Source organism: Wyeomyia smithii, chromosome 3 (genome assembly GCF_029784165.1).
Source record: "Wyeomyia smithii strain HCP4-BCI-WySm-NY-G18 chromosome 3, ASM2978416v1, whole genome shotgun sequence".
Lineage (NCBI taxonomy): Eukaryota > Metazoa > Arthropoda > Insecta > Diptera > Culicidae > Wyeomyia > Wyeomyia smithii.
In genome coordinates this window covers 45663145-45688968 of record NC_073696.1, presented here as the reverse complement: position 1 = coordinate 45688968, position 25824 = coordinate 45663145, and the positions used below count along the sequence as shown (strand labels likewise).

At 37.8% G+C, this 25824-nt stretch overlaps 1 protein-coding gene and 1 pseudogene across 1 annotated transcript; both read right to left on the bottom strand.

Moving 5' to 3' along the window:
* Positions 1 to 19795: 19795 nt before the first annotated feature.
* On the bottom strand, positions 19796 to 21600 carry LOC129726913 (cytochrome P450 4d8-like). Its single transcript, XM_055684164.1, has 4 exons — positions 21358 to 21600; positions 20903 to 21286; positions 20207 to 20839; positions 19796 to 20150 (listed from the first exon to the last, which is right to left on the bottom strand). Exons 1-4 carry the CDS (start codon positions 21518 to 21520, stop codon positions 19813 to 19815), a joined length of 1518 nt encoding a protein of 505 aa, XP_055540139.1. The 5' UTR covers positions 21521 to 21600; the 3' UTR covers positions 19796 to 19812.
* A 1265-nt stretch (positions 21601 to 22865) lies between these two features.
* Positions 22866 to 24749, bottom strand: LOC129726912 (probable cytochrome P450 4d14; annotated as a pseudogene).
* Between the last annotated feature and the right edge of the window lie 1075 nt (positions 24750 to 25824).

The following is a 25824-nucleotide window of genomic DNA, read 5'->3' as shown; positions in this document are numbered from 1 at the left end:
CTATTATGCTAAAAGCGGCAGTATAATAATCTATAGTGGACCCCTTCCCCATAGTGGACCATCCGCCAGACTCAATGTCTTGAGAACTCGAGAAATTTTTCGAGAAAAGACTACCGATTTATATCAAGAGAATAAACAGTTTTTCGTCAGAGCGGTCTACTATAGGAAAGGGGTTTACTAAAGGTTAATTTGCGGAAATATAAAAAGCATTCTACCCAAAAAAAAAAACAAAACAAAATGACGGCTACAGCCTCCACTGAATAAAACCATAAAAAACTTTTCAAAAGGAAATGACACCGAGTGGAGGACCTTTTTTGCCATTTAAAGTTCAATTTAACCATAAAAACGCTCCTGAGGGCCCCATTAATTGGATAACCTTTAGTTTGAGCAATGTTAAATTTTTACACTAACATCTAAATAGCTTTCTTATTTTTCTTCTTATTTTGATTTTCTTATTTTGACTTAGATCTTCTCTAAGGGATTGGAACTTAGGATTCAGAACTCAGGATCTGGGATTAGTTTAAGAGTTTGGTTTAGGAATTTAGAATTTTAAATAAAGTGTCTAGGATTTAGGATTAATAGTTTGGAACTCAGGATTGTATTGCTGACGTAAGATTCAGGATTATTGATTCAAGATTTGGGATTTAGGGTTGAAGATCTAGGGCTAAGTTTTTAGGGTTAGGAACTTAGGATTTAACATAAAAGTTTGAATATAGGAATTCTATACTCTAGAATTTTAAATTTAGGATGTACATGAAAAATTATTGATATAGAATTTCGGATACAAGATTCAGGAATAAGGAATTACTTTTGAATTTTCGGAACTTGGGGTTTGGGATTCAGAGAATTTTGTAATTTTTAGGTTTGATGTATTGATTCATGATTAAGGATTGAGGATGTAAGCTTAAGCATTTAGTTTTTAGACTATAGGACTGAGGATGTAACATGAAGGGTTTAAGATCAGGAACTACAAATTTTGAATTTGAAAATGGGATTTACATGTACCTCGTAGGATTTCCGATTTATGATTTAGAATTCAGTATTAAGGATTCGGGCTGTAGGACTTTAGATGTAGAGTTTAAAATTCAAGATTGAGTATAATGTAAATTATGTAAATTATGGATTTATTATGTTAGGATTGGGATTTGAAACTTTGTATTTCCGATGTAAGATGTAGGATTATTGATTTGAGATTTTGGATTTAGGATTTAAGATCTACGATTTAGTCTTCAATGTTTGTGATTTTGGAATAAGCATGTAGGATCTATGATTCAGGAGTTAGGATTGCGGATTAAAAATTTGGAACTTCTAACGTTGGAACTTTGGATTTTTTATTTAGGATGTACATGAAGGGTTATTGATTTAGAATTCTGGATTTAGGATTTAGGAATTAGAAGTTATTTTTAATTTTTAGGATTTAGAACTTAGAAAGCGGGATTCAAACATTTTTTGTATTCTTGATGTTGATGTCGAATTAATGATTCAAGATTAAGGATTTTAAATTTAAAGTCAAGTAGACAGTTTTTATGGTGTTGAATTTAGGATTTCGGACTTTAGTCTTAGGATTACTTATTCAAAATTTGAAATTTGGAGTTGGGATTTGGGTTTTTGATTTAGGATAAACATGTTGTATTATTGATTTAGAATTTTGCATTTGCGATTTTGTTTTTGGGACTGGGGATTTAAGATTTAAGATTTGGGATTTAGGATTTAAAATTTAGTATTTAGTAGGATTTGCAATCCAAATTTGGGCTGCAGGACCTAAGATGTAGAGCATAAGATTTAGGATAAAGTATTTTGGATTTTTAATGTAGCATGTTGGGTTTGAGATTTAAAATAATGTATTTTGATTTAGAATGTAGGATTTGACATTTAGGGATTAAGATTTAGGATGGAAAATTTGGGAGGAAAATCAATAAGTAGGATATATTATTAAGGATATCTTGTCGTGAATTAAGTGTTGGAATCTCTCTCGTTCTTAAATTTTAATACAAACACCCTATATTGATCTTTTATCCAGCATAACCTTTAGTCGTGAAATTTGATTCAATACATTGAATTGAGTTCATGATTCAATTTATTTTATAATTTGAGCTTGTAATTATAGATTTTTGGCTTTCTTTTACATGTTTTTTAAGTCAGTTTAAAATCATTTGTTTTAAAACTGCAATCTTTAGGTGTGCACTTTGGATTTGTAGTTCCGGAATCTATTAGTGAACAATTTGTTTTTAAATAAAAATTTAATTTATAACGGATCTAATGATGGAGTTCAAATTTGTTGTTTTGTTTGATTTGCTACTCCGAACAAAACACGAATTTTCGCTCACAAGAACAAAACTAGTCAAATATCTTAGTATGAGGCAAGTATTGTAATGCTAGGGAAAGTGACTAGTGTTAAAGTGACATTGTTTTTGGAACAAAATAAGCAATTTCGAAATAAAGATATAGTGCATGGTAATGACACTCCATGTTCCTTTTGTTTGTTGCATTGAAATTCAGAAAAATTTTAACCCGGTAAAACCAACATTACAAATAAAACAAACAAACCCAAATCGTTTCCGGTGTGTTTTTGAGTCAGTCATATTATAGCCTAGAAAAGCTAGGCCATCCCTAGTTGAAAAACATACTTCAGCTTGAACTGGTGGTCCATTTTTGTCCTTTCTCATATGTCAACAGGAGGAAGACTTTCAATTCCTAGAGCTTTCTCGCCGTTCACCTCCCCATCCGTTTAGGGAAGAATCGTGTACCATGCAGAACCTACACTTGACACTCCTTCCGCCGCCGTGGCACTAATGTGTGTGTGTGTATGTGCCTGTGTCATTTATCCATTATTGCCACTTTATGAGCTGTCGTATAAACGCGAAACACGCGACAGGATAGGATATCAGCGGTTTCCTGGGCTGGCTGCACTGCACATGCTGAATGCTCAATGCTGTGGCGTGTCATAATAAGTGGAGGCGCGCGTTGACTGCAACGCTTATAAACATGTGATATTTATGCATGGAATGAGCACTGAAATGTTATCATTTTATCACCAGCCAAAAGGCTGCAACGGGGGAAAAAGTGAACCTTTCAAATGGTATTTAATAAATAATGATGGGAAGAAACATGGCTCGTAAAACAAGTAATGATCCACGGGTTTGTGCCTTGGGAAATCAATGCCGTACTTTGGGTTTAATCGCTGGATTTTATGAAGCATTCATAAAGATAAAAAAAAATCTCATGACTGTAACTCCAAAACATGCAATATTTTCAAATAACAGTCAGAGGCAATTAAGTCCGATCCAGAACCATTTATCGCATTTATAACCGCTACAATCTATCACGATATTTGAAATATGTTTTTGAACGACTTTTATTGACAAAGAGAAAACTTAATTGCTATTTCTTCTCCGTTCCAATTCGCACACACCGCATTGATGGTAATCGTTCGCCATTGACCCTTTGCTTGGTCGGGAGAAGGAACAACTTTACCCGGTACGCTTAATTGAGACCGAAAACTAATTTCCGAAGCGTTTATCCTGGTCACATTAAGTTTGAGCAATGTGTGTTTTAGTGGCTGCAGCGATAATCATCGGCTTCTAACCGATGGTGGTGCGGTCAACAGAATGGTTATAAAGTTTACCATCGACAAGGGACGACTGCGGTGGTCACCGCGGCGCGATAGTGGTCGAGGGATTCCACTAGAGAGCTTTTTAGTGAACGAATCTGATAAGATGAAGCAAACCGATGGTCGGCACTAATTTATTGTGTGGCGTTTTTGCCGAGGAGAGGAAGTTTGGCCAAATTTAGGTTTTCCACGTTCGGATAAAATCTAATTATTGTCGCCGAGATGATAATTCTTAAGTGACAGCGGTAGATAATGTTTATCGCTATTTGAGATACAAGTGCTGTCGTATGGGCATATGGGCCGATAATTAGGTTATTTATTGTTTTGATGGAGAGCAAACCGAAAAAGCAAACGAATGCTTTCTTTCGCAGACAGTCATGAGTAACTAAAAGTTATTTTATTTACTGGGTTTGCTTGCTAGCGAAACTTTGAAACTTTCATGAGGAAAATATGTAATTTGTAATGTTTGAAATCTACGACAAAAATTGAATTCATTTCATAATCTAAAGTTAGTTACAAAGATCAGCCTCAAAAACTGTGTAACCCATCTTTTCCAAGCCGAACCGTACTTAATTCGCTGCCTTGCTGTCATCGACGTTGTCTCTAACTAGTTTAATTCTTATTAATTACCGGCAAAACATTTTTCGTCTTCCTTCACCATCGGAGCGCAAAACAAATATTCCCATGGCATAGAGATGCCATTTTAGGAAACATCTCGCGACCTAATTTGAGCAGCTTTCCCGGCAGGGCTACAACCTGGGCGTATTCCCTGCCGGCGATGAGATTTTTGTCGCAGAAAAATTCCATGTTCCGCATTCTCATCACATTGTCTTCCGGCGAGCTCGTCTTGATTAATATCGTACCTTTGAGACCGATAATTCATTTACTTAACGTTTGCCTATTTTACGCTATCGCCGCCGCCACGTTCCGACCTCGGCACGCGATTATTAATGTTTGCGCCTCGCCTACTTCGCGTCCAACCGTACCAAGGACAAGCTCCGTTAGATGCTTCATCCTGCCGGACTAGGTATTCACTTTCGGTATCGCTTGGAGTTCTACGCAGTGTCAACGTTGGGTCACTGCTTGCCAGGTTTGTGCAGCCGTCTCTGCAGCAGGAGCAAATTCTCCTTCGAAGGGTCGCGATAACGTTATCGTTGACGACGGAATAATTTCCAGTGATTAATTTGTCAGCTTCCCTCTTGTATTAAACAACTTTTTTTGTGGAACTTACACCCCGGCTGAATGCAGCACGTAAGTGGGAAAAGTTTGATAACGGTTCTGTCTCTCGAAAATTGATTTACAAAGTAACTATTGGTATTTGTAAAGAATCGGTTTTTCGAACCATAGAGTAACCACTACAGTAACTGTGATGCTCAAGTTACACTACATAGTGAATGAAACCAGTTTAACAAAAGTTCTCTGCTAGCCCAACGCACTATTTTAATATACGGCACGCGTAAGAATTATTATGGTTTTACGTAATAACAAGGGCAATCTAGATTTATAACTATCATCGGAGTGGGCTCTCGTAGCTATAGTGTTAAATATTTACGAGCAAAGCGCCGACCAGAACTGCATTGACCTGAAACGAATACTAATAATAACTAATTGAGGGTTTATGTAGGGATGATAATAATTAAACATTCAAAATAAGGACATTCCAAAGATTCTTTCAGCTCAATTAATTTAGTTTCTGCTCAATCTGTTTGGAGTATTAAGTCATTCTGTAATTTTCTCAGCTCATCGCACAGGTGAACTACGCTATAAAGCGAAATGACTGGCTTTCGATAAAAATGCCATTTTATGACATCATGGAGAAAATGAATCAAATACCTATGTATAAATATTGAGAATAGCCAATGTTTCTATTCAATTTTACTACATTTAATTCTGCTACTTTTTGTATTATTCTACTTTTTAACATTGCCTATTCTCAATATTTAATTTTGTACTATTAAAACGTTCAAACGATTAGAAATTTTTATAAATAAAACTAATATTTCAACTTCGTCCAGTTACCGTAAATCTACGTGATATCCCGCGCTGCAGAGAATGGATTTTTTTTCGATTTATACCCTGAAGCGCTCGTATCGGTGACAACTTTTCGCAGCATGATTATCATATGAGTGTGTGTACGTACGCTCCGCGTAAACATATGGTGGCAGTGTTAGTAAAGCCTTCAATCTTACCCAGTTCGCGCAAATGACATGTTAGTGACCTTTTAGAGGAAATTCATATTTGTATGAAGAATATGTTCTGTGAATGACCAGGATTACTAGTCGTAGTGGAGCCCATAAAAAAAAAAGACCAGGAATGCTGAAAAAGCGTTGAAAAAGCGGGGCTAGTGGTTTGTTAGAAATGTTCTACAATTACGTATTTGGTGATATTTAAAGGAAAAACCACAAACGTTTCTAATATTTCTAAATTGTTACCGCGAGTCATATTTCCATCAACACATTCATGAATATTATTCGTGATAAAGTTCCAAAAAAAAAAATTTTATTCGACACCAACTCTCGAGCATTACTATTTTTGATTTCTTTTTTGTTTCGCCAATGAACGTTAGAAATTATTGAATGTCTAGTCTAGTTTAGTCTACACTAACACCAGTATGGTTGAGATAGGGTGTGGAAGAAGTATATGTAAGATTGTGTTGGCAAGGACGAACAAAATCAACAACGACCGTGTTGATAGTGGTGACGTCATACCACAAATGATTTCACATTCTCTTATGGAGATTCATATGATTCATGCTCATTTTATCTATAATTTATACAAAAGCATTTTCCAAACAAACTTGAAAAGTGAACTGTTCTGACACCGCTTGTTTCTGACCAAGTGGTTTTTTCCTGACTTATGATTTATTGTTGCCACCAAGTCAAGAATGAAGCTTTTGCATTTTAAAAATGTACTGAAAGTTTAGTAATAAAAACGTGAAAAATTTAAACGAATTTTTGGCAATTGACAAATGAAAAGACCACGTGGTTTAAGTCGCAAGGGGGGGTTGGCCAAAAGACCGCGAAAGACCACAGGGGGGGTACGGGGGTATAAAAAGTGATCAAAATATGACCACGTGGTTTAGAAACGGCCCCTAACTCCCACTACTTAATAATCAAAAATTGAATTTGAAAATTATAATATTCAATTCTAAATAAAAATTGAATAGAATCAGAAATATTTTTTTTATCAATGTTGTATAGTTTAGAACCGAAAGTTTTTCGGGTGTTAGTAATGTCCTAAACTATATAAAAAAATTGACATTTTATCGTTTCTCTTGATAAAAAATGCATATTATTTATTTGTTTCCGTTTTTGTCTTTCGTATAGGTATTTGATGCTGTTTGCTTTGGATTTTGTAATTATGTTTTTATTTTCTCCTGAATAACCTTTTGTGCGTACATGATGTAACGATTGCGTTGTGCAGCATTATCTTGCTGATCTTTTTCGTCAGGAGCTATTGCCTGGAGGATTTTCTATTAGTTTTTGTTCGGTGAATACTGGTAGGAGCTCTGCAATAAACCACGGTTAATATTACTGGAAAAGGCAGAAAACTCCGGTATGAAATCCGAATCCGATTCTGTTAATTGGTTTTCCCTGTACAATTCCTGCTGGACTGTCCTCTTGGGTTTTCAATTGACCTCTCACCAGTGTTTTGATCTAAATGAGTTACTCGATGAGTTCGTCAGGCAGCGGTACTAGAATAGATTAAACAGTTAGAATTAGACCTTTGTAAGATATTATATTTTGTGAGTACGTACCTGTTTCAATGTTTTCTTCTAGTATCTTCAACATAGATTAAATATTGTTGCTGGAAATAACTTGATCTATACATAACCGTATCCGTTTTACCAGCTATTAACTTTATCCACTTCCTTTGCGACACCTGTTCCTTTAAAAAGCAGCTCTAACTAGTACATTTTCAGCACGATAGTAAGTAGTACCACTAATGAAGACTGCACACCTAAACATTTTCTAACCTTACAAGTTTTCGCAGAATTATAACCGGATTCCTAAATCGATGCCATTAAATTACACCATAACACTGCAAAAAAACGAGACCAAAACATTGGTATGACGTAACACCTCTTCTTAGCAACGGTAGCGTAAATGAAATGCTACACGCAAAACTTTTCCTTATTACTTTAGAAGCAATAGCGCAAAATTGCCTTTTAGGTAACAAACCTATCACTTAAAAGGCAATAAAATTCTTCCCCAGTCAAGTAACAACACATACTGTCATATATTTAGCACGTGTTACGGGAGTACGACTATCTAATAATGGTCGTTTCAACCACATGCAAGATTTTTTTCTGTCAAAAACTGCTCCCTTTCCATCTCAAGTAAAAAAAAATCACACACCGTCGCATATGTTGCACATGTTACAAGTTTCTTCAATCTCCAATTCATCCGGTGAGCGTGTTTTAGTTCGCTCGTTGTATGCATACGGAGTAGAGGAAGAATATGACAAGAGCTGCCAAGCAGCAGTTTCCCCGTCATAGATTATGCAAACGTTGATGATGATTTCAAAGACTTGAAATGCGTCTTTAAATGACATCACGATCTATAAACTGCGTTAGAGAAAAACTAAAACATTCGCTTTCTTGCAAGCTATCCAAAACACATGCTCATTGGTTCATGGAAACTCATTTGCACCTGTTTGAAAATACAAAACTCGTGCCCATCCAGAACATTATTCGCAACTTCGGCAACTCTGTTCAGACAGTATAACAGATTTTCATTTCAAGTAAATACTGGGAGACGAAACGAAAGTGTTTCTAATTAGACATTTGTGATTGACGAGTGAGATTCTCATTATGTGTGGATGAAGGGGACAAAAATGAATCTGATCGTTGCATCAATACAAATGCAGCGAGTGAAGTCTTGCTAACACATGCATTGCGGTGCTTGGCTGTATGTTCTCCTGCAGAAACACATACAAGCGTGTGCCCGTCATGATTTTTGTTACTTTTCGGTTATTACTATTTGTGTATAATGCGTAGTCATAAGACACAATAAGTAATGAAAAATTGCCCTAAAATAATAAAATGTTCCCCGTTTGCGTTGGGTGTACGGGGCATCATGTGAGCCAATACTAATCGAACGTTAGTTTAAGGGAATATGTAACCTTGTCAGAATGAACTAATCTTTTCTTTGTTACTTGATTGAAAAAGAGTAATTAGGTACTAAAATTTGTATTCCCTCACATAGGTTACAGTGACTAAAAAGTAACACTTGTCGGTCAAAGCCCGATGTTGTACAAATATTTTCTTACGAAAACTGTGACTGTGACTTATTGGGGAAACCATTCCTATGAAAATTCACCATGAATTTATTAGAAAAAATGAACCGAACCACTTAATGATTTGGTGACTATTCTAAGACAAAAAGCCACTTGTACTTCTAATTGACACCGTGACTACTTGTGTGAAAGGTGACAGCTCTAGTGTTTATCCAACGACCCATTACAAGAATGCCTGGCGATACACGTACATTCCGAGATCGCCTTCATAAACACTAAGCCCCGCATGGATACGTTGTTATATTTATTGGACATAACATTGTATTCACACTTCCAGACTAGTTTACATTAGTGGCTCGTATTTAATATTAAGTGACGTTTTTAATACATTTTATAACGATCTTACCAACTTCTCCTTAAAGAAATTCCTCGCTGTTAGTGTACAGATTCGAATCTGGCCAACTTTTCCATGGCAGCTAATTCGTTCACCCGCCACTAAACGGCGGTGGCACTGCGAGCGTATCAAATTTCACTTCTTAGTCGATGAGTTTTGAGGCTGGTTCACGTGATCCTCAAAAAAAAAAAAAAAAAACAAACACTTCGAAAATAAAACGATGCTTATTCTGTCCAGGGCGGTCCGTTGGTGCTCTTCTCCACTCTTCTATATATCGGCTATCCGGAACTTTGCGGTTTCAACAATTGATTCATTATTATTCCGCGGGAAACAGCCTTAATCATTATAATTTTACGTTTTCTGTTATCGAATTAGAATTACGTTGTCCATTGATGTGAACTTTTGTAATATATCCCAGTCAATTGCTATACGTGTCTCCTTGCAAAATACAATGACCAATATTGTTGAGTGATCAGGTACCTGCGTCTACATGCTCTCAGTCAGGTGAAATATGGTTTATGAAACCTTTTTAATCATAGTTTAAGTGTTTTTTTGTGAGAAAATTCACACGAGTTTTTCTATAAAAAGTAATAGTTACTCGATTACAAAGACTGTTTTCTCATTATTTTGAAAACATTTATGGGACAATTGTATAAAAAAAGCTTTATTTTATTAGTGACTTTCGTACGTATAAAGTACTCCATCTCCACGAAAAATAGCACCGGCAATGGAACTTAGTGAGTTCTGAAAACTAGTTCTTTCGCCAAAACCGAATCAATCTATAGTGGACTCTTTTCCTATACCCACTAGTTAGGTTAACTCAATATTTCTCAACATAAATCGGAATTTACCTATCAATGTTTCTCATGATTCTGATGCAGATTGGTTGAATAAGAAGTTTCCTGATGAAAGTTTCCTGAGAAACTCTCGAGTTGCCGTATAAATTGAGTTAATCTAGCAAGTGGTCCACTATAGGAAAGGAATCCACTGTAGGTAAAATCACTCTAATTTTAATTTACCCTAATTTTTCAACAATTCTTCAATGAAAGAAAAATTTTTAGTAGGTAAGGTAAAACTACCTTGGATGTGGTCTATCCCATAGTGAACCACTCGCAAGACCAGATTTAGGTTCCTTTTATTTTTTTTTTAAATTTCAATTAAGCAATATGTTTACAAAAATATAAGCTAAAGGAAGGTTATTGAAAGATTGTGTCAGTTTTATTAAAATTTCAATTTAGAGTGTCACGACTTTTTTCGTTTTTTTTTACATTTAGTTATAAGCCATGCGAAATAAAGTATTGTGGGGGCCCCAAAAGTGTGAGGGTCCGGCGACCATGGTTTTTTAAACAGGGCTATAACTTGTCACATCAACTTCTTTTTTGCGAAAACTTAAGGAATTTCCAGAACATCGGGACACATCTTATCCAGATAATCTTCATTAGAATCAAAGAAAAAAATGTGAATTTCAATTAAGAGTATATTAACATATAGTAGACCTCTTTCTTATAGTGGATCACTCGTCAGATTGAAACAATTTCTCTTAACTTGAATCTGATTTTATTAATGTTTCTCGTGATTCTGATGCAGCTTGGTTGGATTTTTGGAAAATCCCTCGAGTTTTCGCATAAATTGAGTTAGTCTGGCGCGTAGTACTCTATAGCAGCGGTTCTATACCTTTTTTTGTCGACGTACCCCTTGGAAATATTTTCCAAATCAATTGTACTCCCTGGCTTGGAATGTTTTCGCTGAGTGGGGGATAGTAGTGGTAGATCATGTAAAGAGGTTGAAATATAAATTTGGGCAAAAGTCCAAAATTTATCAATGAATTGTTATAAATATACGTGTTGTCATTATTTCGTACAATGTTTGATGCTTCAGTGCTTCAATTCGATAACAAATACAACTTCTGCTCAACGTTGTTATACTTGTAAAGCTGCAATATCGGAGTTCAATAACATTGAAAAGTTGTGGACATTGAACGTACACGAAGATTATTTTAATTACGGAATATCTTCGCTTCGTAGTTCGATACGCTATTCTGATTCTATTTTATATTGGATGGGATTCGAGTGCTGGCGAAAATCTGGGTTCTAAATACAATATGAAACTACTAAGAAAAAAAGCAGGTTAGATCAAATCGATGTTTCAGGTCAGCAATTTCAACCAAACCGCAATCGACAATATCGACAATATCGATACTTTTTTGCTTGGCCAGCCGTTGTATAAAGTCGCCCCACTGTGCATCGGTCAGATTAACTTAATTGATTCGAAAACTCGAGAGATTTTCCGAAAATTTCCATCGGGTAACATTTATCCAGCTAATCTGCATCAGAATCACGGGAAAAATTCGTAAATTCCCGTTTTTATCAAGAAAATAAGCAGTATTTCTTCAGGGTGGCCCACTAAAGCAAGTGGTCCATCTGAGGTAGTTCTATCCTACAAATATTTCTCGTGATTTTGATGCAGATTAGCTGGATACGATGTTTCCCGATGGAGGTTCCCTGGAAATTCCTTGAGTTTCCGTCTAAATTGAGTTAATCTGACGAGTGGTCCATCCAAGCTATTTTTTGACCTAAATTCCATTTTCATCAAGAAAATAAACAATCTTTTGAAAGAAGGGTTCCTTTAGAGTTAATTATACTCTATCACACTCCGTCCAGTCAGTCCAGCGCTACAAAGAAAAGCCCTGTTTTTGAATCATACTGCAGAGTGTTAGTATTGGTGACAGTTATTCACAGCATGATTATCACATGTGTGTGTGCAGGCGCTCCGCGTAAACAAATGTGTTTGCGTTTTTACAGTGTCCAGTTTGTATAAGACCAGTTGGCATTTTCGTCTTTTTGAACTTGTTTGAGGCTAAATTCACAAAATGCCGAAGGGAAAAGTGCTGACAGACAAAGAAAAAGGGCAAATTGAAGCCTTTCATCTTGAGGAAGTAGGAATAAAGGAGATCGCTCGTCGGATTGGTCGCTTTCATCAAGTAGTACTGAATTTCTTGGCAAGTCCGGAAGGATACGGGAAAACAAAAATGAGTTCACGTAAATCAAAGCTTTCCAGTCGTGACTAAAGGGAAATCGTAAGAACAGCTTCAAATTCTTCAAAATCGTTGGCGAAAATCAGAGAGACTTTAAATTTGAACGTATACCGAGAGACAATTCGTCAAGTCTTGGTCAAAAGTCCTTACATAAAACGGGCTAAAAAGATGAAGGCACCCATTCTTACGCCTTCTCACATCGAAAGACGATTGGTCTTTGCTAAAATTAACATGAACCGACAATGGGACTTGATAAGTATGTAAAACAAGCTTATTAAGTATAACTTATTTTTTGCTAGAAGCGATTTCAAAAATTCTTCAATGGCAAAAATATTTATTAGTGCTTTTGACTTATCTAGGTTATTTTCAGTGATGAAAAAAAGTTCAATTTAGATGGTCCGGATGGATTCAATGGATACTGGCGGGATTAGAGGAAGGAAGAGCAACATTTTTCTACTCATAACTTTGGTGGAGGTTCCTGTATGGTTTGGTTAGGTTTTGCGCAACCGGAAAGCTCAAAATTGCTTCTACATCCTGCAAAATGAATAGCAGGGACTACATCCAGGTTCTAGAAGGCTCCCTGCTACCATTTTTACGCAAAAACCGTCGCAAAAAGTTCACATTCCAACAGGATAATGCTGCTATTCACACCAGCAAAGAAACCAAGAAGTGGTTCAAGGATCAGAAAATTTATTTGCTAGACTGGCCCGCTCGCTCTCCAGATTTGAACCCTGTCGAAACAATCCGGGTTCGCAGGATTTACGCTGAGGGTAAGCAGTATTCTTCCGTAGATGAGCTAAAAGCAGCGATTCTAAAGGCGCAGGAAAATATCGAGAAATCTGTGCTTCAAAATTTGGTTAACAATATGCCAAATCGCATTTTTCAGGTTATTAACCGCGGTGGTAAGGTAACTGATTACTAATTTCGGTATTTGGATGATTTGGTTGCTTCTAGTCGATAATTTTGACTGAATTTTTGAATGGCAACTGGACAGCCAAAATTTTTAAATTTAAGAGTAAAAAATAAATGTATGAATTTTTCAACTGTTTCTGCATTAAATAAACAACATTTCAAGTACTCAATTATGCAAAGCAGTATTTAATCAAAATTCCTATTCTTAGTGCTTTTATGAGAGAAAATGATGGTGGTCTTATAGAAGTTGGACAGAGTGTATGGATAGGATTTTCGGCATCCGTTAAGCTTTTACTACCTTTGAATTAAAACAGAGCAGAAAACTAAGGTGAATCTACCTTTGATGGACCACTTCCTTTAGTGGACCACCATCGCGGAAACTTTTGATTCGCTTGAGATAAATTGCAATTTACAAATGTTTCTCGTGGTTCTGTTGAAGATTAGCTCGATATAATGTTTCTTGCTGGAAGTTTTCTGAAAATCAGGCTTCTTCCGTTCTCTTGATTTTTGCCCAAATTTCCTTTTCTACCTGTCAAACCCCTTGGAGAACTAGACTTTCTCTCACACAGAGTGAGTAATTATCCACATTTAGGCGTAGAGTATTTCAGTCGCTGAGTTCCTTTTCACTCTTTATCATCACGTGCTAGGGAAAAACCTTTATTTGCTCTCTCAGTTTAAGAGGGAGAAGTTTTCGTTAGCTTCTCCCTTACTAGAAGAGAAGTTGGCCAAATATCAAAACATTTAGGTTCATATTGAAGCCACATCCTAACAGTTTTCGAATTTAATATTATAGGAAGATTCACAACTCACCATGTATGCGTATTCTGCAGAAAGTTCGATTTTATACTGTTTTTGCCGCACCCCAGAGCGATGAGAATGGTAACGCAATGCTCAGTTGGTCGCCGAGCAATTTATTTCTTTTTTCTTGCGTGCGCGGATGCTCTGTCAAATTAGGAGCGTTTTTTCGTCAGAGAAACTACTACTCTGCGCTCTCTCTACAGCAGATGGTGTGATGCACATTGAATGTAAGCTCGCAGTTGTTAAGAGGGAAGAAAACTCTTTCTCTTTGAAGATGAAGATGAGCAAAACAAAGCCTGCTGAAAATCCCTTGAGTTTTCGCATAAATTGAGTTAATCTGACCGGTGGGCCACTAAAGGACGTGACTTAACCAAAGTAGTTTCACCTGGAAGTAGGTTCCAGGCTTTTCATTACCGTTTTGCCGTGAAAAGGTCACAAAGAAGGGTGTCCCACATCAAATTACATCGCGGGAAAAACGTTGTGAAAATTACCTTTTACCCAAGGGGTTTATCTTGAAAATTTGGGTAGAAGTAGTGTGAAGTGTATTGTTTACAGTCTACTTTTATCGCTGACAGTTTTTCAAAAATTGGAAAAAATGCCAGTACCCGAAAAGCAACGTCGCTAATTGATTTTGCGCAAGTACCTGCTTAATCGCCAACACTTTTAACGGGACATAAGAAAACAACTCGAAATCGTGCAGTCAATGGTGAGTAGTGTGATTAAGCGTTACTACGAAACTCTGGGCATCGAACGGAAGCAGGAATGCGGTCAGAATGGATGTTCTATTAATGATCCGGTTCACAAGTGTGTTGTGAAAGCGTTACGTGTAATCCTCGTGGAATGGTTCGGTTAGGGATGTGGCCGAAAAGTTGAATCTGTCCAAGTTTTTCTTTCAGAGAGCCAAGGGCCGGGAGGCACTACGTACGTATAAAGTGCAGAATACTCCAAATCATGACGAACGGTAATACGGTAGGAAGGGTACGGGCTCGGGAACTGTGCTCCCAGGTACTGACAAAGCTACGTTGTCTCATCATGGATGACGAGACTTAGGTCAGGGCGGACTTCCGGCAGCTCCGGGGCTACTGTTCTTCACCTTCCAGCACAAGATTGATGTTCCAGAGGAAGTAAAGAAGCAGAAACTTCCGAAGTTTACCAAGAATTACCTGATTTGGCAAGCGCCCTGCTCTTGTGGTAAAAGTAGTGCGCCGTTTGTGACCACCGGGACTGTTAACAGGGAGATCAATCTCGAGGAGTGTCTACGGAAGCGTTGGCTTCCTCTGTTGAAGCAATACGAAGGATTTACGATCTTCTGGCCACATCTAGCTTCGTGCCACTATTCAAATTATGTCCTGGAGTGGTACGAAGCCAACGGGTTTCTTTTTCGAGAAGCTGCAGCCAGATGTTCTACAATGTCTAATGAGTGGTGTTAAGCGTATAATGTGAGGGTACGGTTGAAGTTAAATGTAATAAACATGCTAAAACTTCACTAATGGGTTATATTTTATTGTCTTAAAGTTTGAAAAGGATCGATCAATTAGGTAGTTTTCTACAGCGTTTTTTCCGTAATACATTTTGACGTGTAACACAACAAAATGCTGATTATCACACCAGCATAGAGAGAACAGTGTATCAAGAATCATAAACTTGATTTGCTGGATTGACCTGCACGCTTTTTAGATATCAATGCTGTCGAAAATATCTAATAGGAATTATGCCGAGAGTAAGCATTATTCTTCTGGTTGGTGCTTAAAAATTTGATATCAATCTCAAGATTTGGAAGGTTGGGCTTCCTCTGTTAAATGATTTTGGATGAATTTTGGAATGGTCTTAAGACAACTGGAAAGCCAAAGTAATTACATATAGGGTTGAATATTAATGTATGACTTTATTCAGATGATAAATTTGCTCACTTTTTTGCACTTCAAGCACTTAATTATGTTTGTCTGTATGCGAAACTCTTGTCCTAAATACTTTTAGGTAAACCAAGTACATTTTTTTAAGTAGAATACTTCTCTCAGGTAGTTCGGCTACATAGGGATGTGAAATGAAAATCTAAAAGTGAAAAATGTGTCCAATTTCAAATGCTAATAAATTGGTTAGTATTCGATAGGTTTCCTTCGTTCTTGCAGCAATAGATTGGAAAATCTTCTAAGATTCTTCCCACATGCAGATAATTGTAATTTTAGTCAAGCCTTGTCAAAACGAAAACTTCGGCCTCTGATTGGTCGTTATATGATTGCTTCCCAAGCACGGTCGACAGAATCATAGACCTTGCCATTTGAAATGTGCTATTTAGCTTATATAAGAGCCTGTTTCACCCGAAGCCGCTCATTATAATTCTAGACTGCAACAACAGCAGTCCTTCCTTAGCAGCAGCAGTGGATACAGCAGCAGTAGCAGTATAGCGGACAACGGCCACAGCTGTGGTATGGCAACGGATAGCGGAGCGCGTCTCAGCATCGATAGCAGGACAAGGTGATGCAGGGCAGCGGATACCAATGGCAACGGAAGCGTCCACTACTGTGGCAACGGGGATAGCGCAGCGGTTGACGTTGGTCTCAGCATCAATATAAGCAGGGCCAGCTGATGCAGTGTGACATTTTAGTGAAATGCTGTCTCTGAGCGATAGCAGGCACACTAGCAAATGCATCCAATGAAAAGAACGTTCTGGAGAGCTTTTCAGTGTTTATTTTCCCTCAAGGAATACTTTATTTGCACTGCCAGTGATAACACAAAGATGTGATCGGCATCTTATCAAGCATTGAATTAAACAACAAATTGTCCTTTTCAGGATGAAATAAAAACCTAATTGAAGAGTTAATATTTTCAAGAAATTTGGAACAGATATATATTTGGCTTCATCTCTGTATCTCAGAACGTACTGAATTATCTTTTCCTTCAGTCATGAGTACAACATCCGAAAAGCTTTCATTATCAGCATAAAAAATAATTTTTCGCATAATTAAAATTCAAAAATTATCAAGTCCAAATCATGACAAGCAACTATATCAGCGGTTCTCAACCTGGGGTACGCGTACCCCTGGGGGTACTCGAAAGCCTTCAGGGGGTACGCGAAAGAAAAATCAGTAATGGCGAACAAAGCAATTTTTCTCTATAATACTTCATTTGTTGGTCAATCTAGCCCCTAAAACATGACTGTAGCTATCAAACAAGCTACAGTTTAATTTGGAACCTTAACTAGACTACCACAACATGATCTATCACTACTCTCTTCCACTGGGCAAGAACATTCCAAGCCAGGGGGAATAATCGATATGAATAATATCGCCAAGTGGTACGCGGACAAAAAAGGTTGAGAATCGTTGAACTATATTATTGAAAATGGCCAAACCTTGTTGAAGCGCAAAATTCGACTGATCTGATTAGTCGTTAATATGATTGCTTCCCAAGCACGGTCGACGGAATCATAGACCTTGTCATTTAAAATTTGCTATTTGTCTGTAAAAGAGAAAGGATGGGAAATATCGACTAAAATAGCTATCAATAGTTATCGATAATTTCCTACTACTATCGACAACTATCGATAGATTCTTCATCCCTATATAAGAGACTGTTTCACCCAGAGCCACTCATTATAATTCTAGACTGCGACAGGACCAGGACCAGGTGATGCAGGGCAGCGGATACCAATGGCAACGGAAGCGTCCACTACTGTGGCAACGGGGATAGCACGGCGGTTGACGTTGGTCTCAGCATCCATATAAGCAAGGCCAGCTGATGCAGTGGGGCATTTTAGTGAAATGCTGTCTCTGAGCGATAGCAGGCACACTAGCAAATTCATCCTTCTCAGAATGAAATAGAAACCTAATTGAAGAGTTGATATTTTCTCTTAAATCAATTTACACTTCCAAGAAATTTGGAACATATATATTTGGCTTCATCTCCATGTCTCAGATCGTACTGAATTATCTTTTCCTTCAGTCATGAGCACAACATCCGAAATGCTTCATTATTAGCATAAAAATTAATTTTTCGCATAATCGAAATTCAAAAATTATCAAGTCCGAATCATGACAAGCAACTATATTATTGAAAATGGTCAATCCTTGTTGAAGCGCGAAATTTGACTGATCTGATTAGTCGTTAATATGATTGCTTCCCAAGCACGGTCGACAGAATCATAGACCTTGCCATTTTAAATTTGCTATACGAGAAACTCGCCGTAGGTAAGTAAACAGCTCTCTTTACGGCTGTTCATTTACCTACGGCAAGTTTCTCGCCCCATCGCTCACGTTCGCGTTCACTATGACAGAGGCCTAAGGATGGGAATTATCGATAGAAATGGCTATCGATAGTTTTCGATGACAACTATAGGTTTTCCATCCCTATATAAGAGCCTGTTTCAGTCGAAGCCGCTCATAATAGTTCTAGACAGCGACAACAGCAGTCTTCCCTTAGCAGCAGCAGTAGCAGTGCAGTGGATACCAGGCGGATAGCGGCCACAGCTGTGGCATGGCAATGGATGGTGCCAAGGATGGAAAAACTCGTATCGCATAACAATCTTTCGGGTATCATTTCTGAACGTGCTATTTATAAGCTTTCAATCCTAGCAAACCATCGCTATTAAAAGTTACACATTCTCAAGCTTGCAAGAGACAACTTAGAGCAAAGAAATATATGGAAGCTTTCTTTGATGATTTTGTTTCAGTATTGCCTGCTTTAGGCGGAGCGAGCAACATATAGCGAGTGTTTCACGAAAGAATCGTAAACGATTGCACTCAAGCGATCGCAATGATTCTTTCAAATGTTGGTTGCTTGTAGGCGTAATTCGGCTACTCCACATCGTGCTTTCACCATGATATACCACGATGATTCTTGGTGATTTCAAGTATCAGATGCTAATGCGCCATGCTACAATTTCCGTAAGCATTGATGAGACCTATTTGCTCCGACAAGCAAACAATTGAACACAATCTAACGTTCATTTGGATTCATAATTTTGTATCAATGGCGATAATATCTCGAAGCTTCTCGCGATAATGTTGAATGCAAGTGAACTTGGATACAATAAATACTATCGTGTTTGAATCATTCAGTCTCCTTCTATGGTATTCGGAACTCTTAGAAGCGAAAAACAATCAGCAGCGTTTCTATGGAAAACTTGTACGCGAGTGGAGTTAGTTGAACGATAACTGATAAATCAAAGAACACATTTGCATGAAAAATTGCTAGAGAGTGAACTTTTCCAATAGCAGCGTATAGTGGCCAAAACATTAGCATGGCTACGGATAGCGTAGCAGTTGCAGCGGATTTAGCATCGATAGCAGCTGATGCAGTGAGGCACTTTATTGAAATGCAGTCTCTGTGCGATAGCGGGCACTAGTAAATGCATTCAATGAAAAGTTGACTCATTTTGACAACACATGAACCGTCTAGTTTTGAGTGTTGAATCAGCTTTTCATTGTTTATTTAATCACAAGGAATACTTTACTCGCACTGTCAGAGATAACGCCAAGATATTTTAGGACTGAAAGGATGACAAAAGTTTTAATGCAGCGTACGCTTTGCATGACCCAGCAAGAAACTAAAAATGGCAAACGTTATTAGGGATTCTGTTAACGCGAAGTTTATCATAGGAATACTGAAAGATGATATTTCGAACGCATGAATTTAGATACTTCATCCCATTTTTTTCTTAATGAAAAGGTACATTGGAAACTTAATGTTTCAAGACATATTTTGTTGAAAGTTTTGAGTGTTTTTTTAGCTTTTTTGGGGCACAACTTTTTATTTGATCTATTTAAAAAACCCGTTCGGTGAAATGACGATCTATAATACCACGAGCATGTACAAAGATAATTTTATTCAACGTTCCAACAGTTTGATGGGAATGACCGTATCCGGACGAAGCACCAGGTCCGATTTGACTTTCATGTTCGCCATCGACTCTCCCGGAAGTATTTTGTAATTAGCTAGTAGTTTAATCAATGTCACCTTCAGTTCCATCATGGCGTATCGTTGTCCGATGCAGTTGCGTGATCCCGCACTGAAAGGTATATAGTCGTACGGACCACGGGTGCTTTCGTTCGACTTGGAGAACCGTTCCGGTTCAAACTTCTCCGGGTTGGGCCAGATTTTCGGATTACGATGGATGTTGTAGATCTTGATTGAAATCGTTGTACCGGCTGGGATGATGATGCCATCTGAAAAGTTTTGGCTTAGGTTATGAATCCTAAATAACCATCTAGCATATACTCACTCATCTCCATGTCCTCTACGAGAGTTCGTCCAATAAATGGTACTGGAGGCATCAGACGTAGTGATTCCTTCACGACCATATCTAGGTACTCAAGCTCCTGAATCTGCATATTCGTCAGTTGTCCTGCGGTTTTATCTTTTCCCAGAACACGAATAATTTCTTCATATACCCGCTGCTGAATATCTTGATATTTAGCCAAATGCCACATCGTGAAAGAAATGCCGGATGTGGTTGTGTCATGGCCTTCGAACATAAATGTATCCACCTCTTCTCGAATATCCTCACGGCTCAGAGGTTTACCCTCTACGGTAACGTTCAGTAGTAAATCAAGAAACGTAAGCTTCCGCTTTGAATACATGTCTTCTTCATGAACATCGAATGCTACCTTGTTATCGGCTTTCTCCTGTTCCAGTATTTGTCTTCGAGGACCAATCACTGAGTTGGTGAAATTATGCAGTTTCGAAATCACTTGTTTCTGTTCTCTCGCGTAGGGATACAAGAAAAAAAGCGATGGAAAAGAACGCAGAACGCTAAACACGCGCCGTAATATAAAAGTGCTCATTTGCTTGACTGCCGTTGCGTACTCATTATGTGGGTCGTCCTGAGCGTGAACTTGAACTCCCATTGAAGTGGCTAAATAGTTTTGAAAATAATGTTTAGTAAACTTTCAAATCTACTTCATTCAACTACACTGACCACAAATGCTGTCCAGTGCATACAATGTGATGTAATCATAGATATCAAACTCATCTTTTCCCGCATGACGCTTGAGTTTGGTCACCAGAATGTCCGCTTCACTGTTGAACACTTCCAAAAAGTTTTCCAACATTTTGAAGTGAAATGTTGGAGTGATGATCTTTCTTCTCTGGAACCATTTCTCGCCGGTTGAAATTAACAAACCTGTGCCAAGCCACGGAACGAAAAAATCATAGGCAAACGATTTTCGGATCGACTTCGCCAGTAGAACCTTTTCGACATTTTTCGAACTAGATAAGTCCAGCACCAGTTCATTGAAAGCTGCAAGTATGGCAATATCTTCGCCGTGAATATCATGCATACCTGACACAATCTCGAATATCTCTACAAGAAAAAAAAATGGAATCTTTGTTAGTGAAATACTTTTCGACATAACCTTCAACCAAAACACTAACCGGGTATACTCTTGCCAACAAACTTTGGCATAGTTCCCCAAAAGTAATGCGAATCAGGGCCGCCAAAGTGTGACCGTATTTTAAGCATCCGCTGACGGGTTCGATGATAGTTAAACAGCACATAGCCGATGGTAGCGAAAATAAGCGATAAAATCAATAACATCCTGTTGGGAGTTTTCGGCAGCTCAGTATCTCACTCGATTGGTGTACAATTAACAACTGGTTTCACGAGAGACCGCCAAGCAGAACGAACGCAGCCAGTCCGCTAATCATTTACTATGCTGATAGTGGATTCGAGAGCGGCAATCAAGGAGATAAACAGCCAGCGGTGGTCAACTTGCAGGTACGCGTGGTAATGTAATGCATATATGTACAAACAAGATTACAATACTGTTCATGTCTAGCTGGTGATAGGAATAGTTAGCGGAACGAATGATTCAACGGCAATAAACAATAAAGATTAGCCGTTTCATGTCACACTTTTGAAGGGGTTTATCTTTATATGCGCTTGATAGCAACGCAAGAAAAAACTGGTGTGAAAATAAAATATTCTATCTATCTCAGAAAAATTATATAATCGGTGTCATTTACATCGCAATTGAACAATTTGTAAAGTGTAAGAAATAACCTATACCATCTTACCACTCACCCATTCACACCAACTGTATTGCTTAATCTAGGATCAACATGTTCTTTAACAGTTCCAGTTCGTTCAGTTATAGTTGTTAAACTGTAATCAAATTTATTGAGTGAATTGATACTGAGTACCGAGTGAAAATATCTTATCTACAGTAACTCAAATTTATGATATTGACTTTGGCCAAATAGTTCTCAAGTATATTATTATTCCGTATGAAAGTTAGTGTGAAAAAAAAAACATAACCAGAACTACTGAATCTTAGCGCAATGGAACGTAATGATAACGATGACTTAGCGTTTTTGTTCGTTCCTTGTGCTCCATGCGTTGCTATTGAGTTATCTCCGAATAAGCTCAGGTTGTTTTGAGCTGGTAAGTTCTCCATCTAGTGCACATTTGGCAAACAGTATAGAATGCAGCCCAAATTTGTTCAAAGTGTTATAGTGATTAACAAGTCTCTTCTCTATTTGAATTTGTGTACAGAGGGAGAAACGGTTTATTTCTACGTAAAATAATAAATTTTATAAGCTTTCAGCATTAATCATATCAGTGTACTTCGATCATCAAACTTGCGCTTTCCTCGATTTAAATTTTGGTTACAATTTCAAACACACCTCATAACGGTTCTCGTTTGACAAAATATTGAGATGTAGAATTGTAAAACTTTTGCCACCGCATGAAACCCCAAAAAATCTGCCTACAGGGTTGCTCTCGTACACATTTTCTGTAAGTCTGCGCAAAAATATATGTACTCAAAACTCTGAAGAAGCTTTTATACAACGGCAGATTGGAAAAACACATGTTAATAGTGTCAAATCTAGTCCACAGTAGAATTTCATCCAAAAATAAAAAATTTTCCAGTAATTTTCTCTCAGCGCTCCAAAAGTTTGATGGGAATTATCGTATCTGGACGAAGCACCAGGTCCGTTTTGACTTTCATGGTCGCCATTGATTCTCCCGGGAGCACCCTGTAGTTAGCTAGCAGTTTAATAAGTGTCACCTTCAGTTCCATCATGGCGTATCGTTGTCCGATGCAGCTGCGTGATCCCGCACTGAACGGTACATAATCGTACGGACCACGGGTGCTTTCATTCGACTTGGAGAACCGTTCCGGATCGAACTTCTCTGGCTCGGGCCAGATTTTCGGATTACGGTGAATGTTAATGATCTTGATTGTAATCGTCGTACCGGCTGGGATGATGACGCCATCTGAAAAGTTCTAGCTTGAGCTGTAAGCTTAATAACCATTTGTTATTTATTTACTCATTTCCATGTCCTCTACGAGAGTTCGTCCAATAAATGGTACTGGAGGCATCAGACGTAGTGATTCTTTTACGACCATATCTAGGTACTCAAGCTCCCGGATCTGCATGTTCGTCAGTTGTCCGGCGGTTTGGTCTTTTCCCAAAACTCGAATAATTTCATCGTACAACCGCTGCTGAATATCCTGATATCTGGCCAAATGCCACATCGTGAAAGAAATGCCCGACGTGGTTGTGTCATGACCTTCGAACATGAATGTATCCACCTCTTCTCGAATATCCTCACGGATCAGAGGTTTACTCTCTACGGTTACGTTCAGTAGTAAATCAAGGAAGGTAAGCTTTCGCTTTGAAAACATGCCTTCTTCATGAACATCGAACGCAACCTTGTTATCGGCTTTTTCCTGATCAAGCATTTTTCTTCGGGAATCAATAACCGAATTGGTGAAATTATGCAGTTTCAAAATCACTTGTTTTTGTTCTCTCGCGTAAGGGTACAGGAAAAAAAGTGACGGGAATGTACGAAGAAGGCTAAATACTCGACGCATTATGAAAGTGCTCATTTGCTTAACCACTGTTGCATACTCGTTTTCTGGGTCGTCCTGAGCGTGAATTTGGACTCCCATTGAAGTAGCTAAATTAAAATAAAATTTAATAAAATTTTTAATCTAATGCCACCTTCTATACCATCCACAAATACTGTCCAGAGCATACAAGGTGACGTTATCATAGATATCTAACTCCTCTTTTGACAAGTAGGTTTAATAATTTTCCTACAATTACATTATCTTAACTGCGAAAGCTAATAACATTCAATAATAATAATTGAAATGTCACCATTTGTGGCAGAACACACAATACTAATTCTGAATAGATATTTAAGTACATAAATAAATCATTACAAACTCCTCACCCTATAAAAAAAACTCCTCCTTGCCTGCGTGGCGCTTGAGCTTAGACACCAGAATGTCCGCTTCGTTGTTGAACACTTCCAAAAAGTTTTCCAACACCTTGAAGTGAAATGTCGGAGTGATGATCTTTCTTCTTTGGAACCATTTCTCGCCGGTTGAAATTAATAAGCCTTTGCCTAGCCAGGGTTCAACGAAATCATAGGCAAACGACTTGCGGATAGACTTCGCCAGCAGAACCTTTTCGACATTTTTCGAACCAGATAAGTCCAATATCAATTCATTGAAAGGCGCAAGTATAGCAATATCCTCCCCGTGAACATCATGCATACCTATCAGTATCTCGAATATCTCTACGAAAAAAAAAGTACTCATCGTAAGTGTGACACTTTTCGACTAAAACATTCATCCATAACACTGACCGGGTATACTCTTGCCAGCAAACATTAACATATTTCCCAAGAAATAATATGATTTAGGACCACCAAAGTGCGACCGTATATTGAGCATCCGCTGACGGGTTCGAAGATAGTTCGACAACACATAGCCGATGGTGGCAAAAATTATCGAAAAAATCAATAACATCTTGTTTGGAGTTTTTGGCAGCTACCTCACTGGATTGATGTACGAATACTTCAAAAAAAAATTCAAAATTTCAAAGTTTCAAAGTTTCAAAAAAAAGTAGGAGGTTGTATCCAAGACACGACCGCATAAATGACGAAGAACTACGTACACTATTAACAAATGCATCGAGTGTTTCATTACCCTAGTAACAAAACTGGTTTAATCAAAGTTTTATAGCGCTTTTTTGGCTGTATTGAGCGCTATAAAACTCTGATAAAACCAATATTTTTACTTGGGTAATGAGTTATAATGTCTACTAATGTAGGGTTGTGAATTTCGTGAACCGGATTCAGCAGTTAGCAGAACGTGACGAGTTAAAAACCATACACAGCACAAACACACAAATCATACCATATTATAGACACACACACATCATACCATATCATACAAACACATACACATCATACCATATCATACAAACACACACACACATTATATCATATCCTACACACACACATCATACCATATCATCATACCATACACACATCATACCATATCATCATACCATACACACATCATACCATATCATATACACATCACACCATATCATACACACATCATACCATATCATACACACACAGCAAGCAAGCGACCAATCAGAGGACGTTATTTTTATTTCAACAAGGCTTGACAATTTTCAATAGTGCAATAGTTCATAGATTCAAACAACATTTTTCTGCATTTGGGCAGATGCGTGTATAATTTTCCAATCGATTGCTGCAAGAATGAAGAAAATCGGTTGAAAACCAACCGACCTATAAGCATTTGAAAAGGGACAAATTTCGTCCCAGTTTTTCAGTTTGCGTCCCTGTGTGGTATGCTAAAGTAAAACGTAGTTCTACGTCAAAAGAACGCCAAAACAGAACAAACGCAGCCGGCAAACGCCGTTCGTGAGACCGTTAATCATAAGCTCTGCTGATAACCGATTTGCAAACGGCTATCGGAGTGATAAACCGGCCGGCCGTGCCTTCGGTCAGTTTGTTAGTACGCGCGACAGTGCATTGCGTTTATTTTAGGATGTTTACAAACATGATAA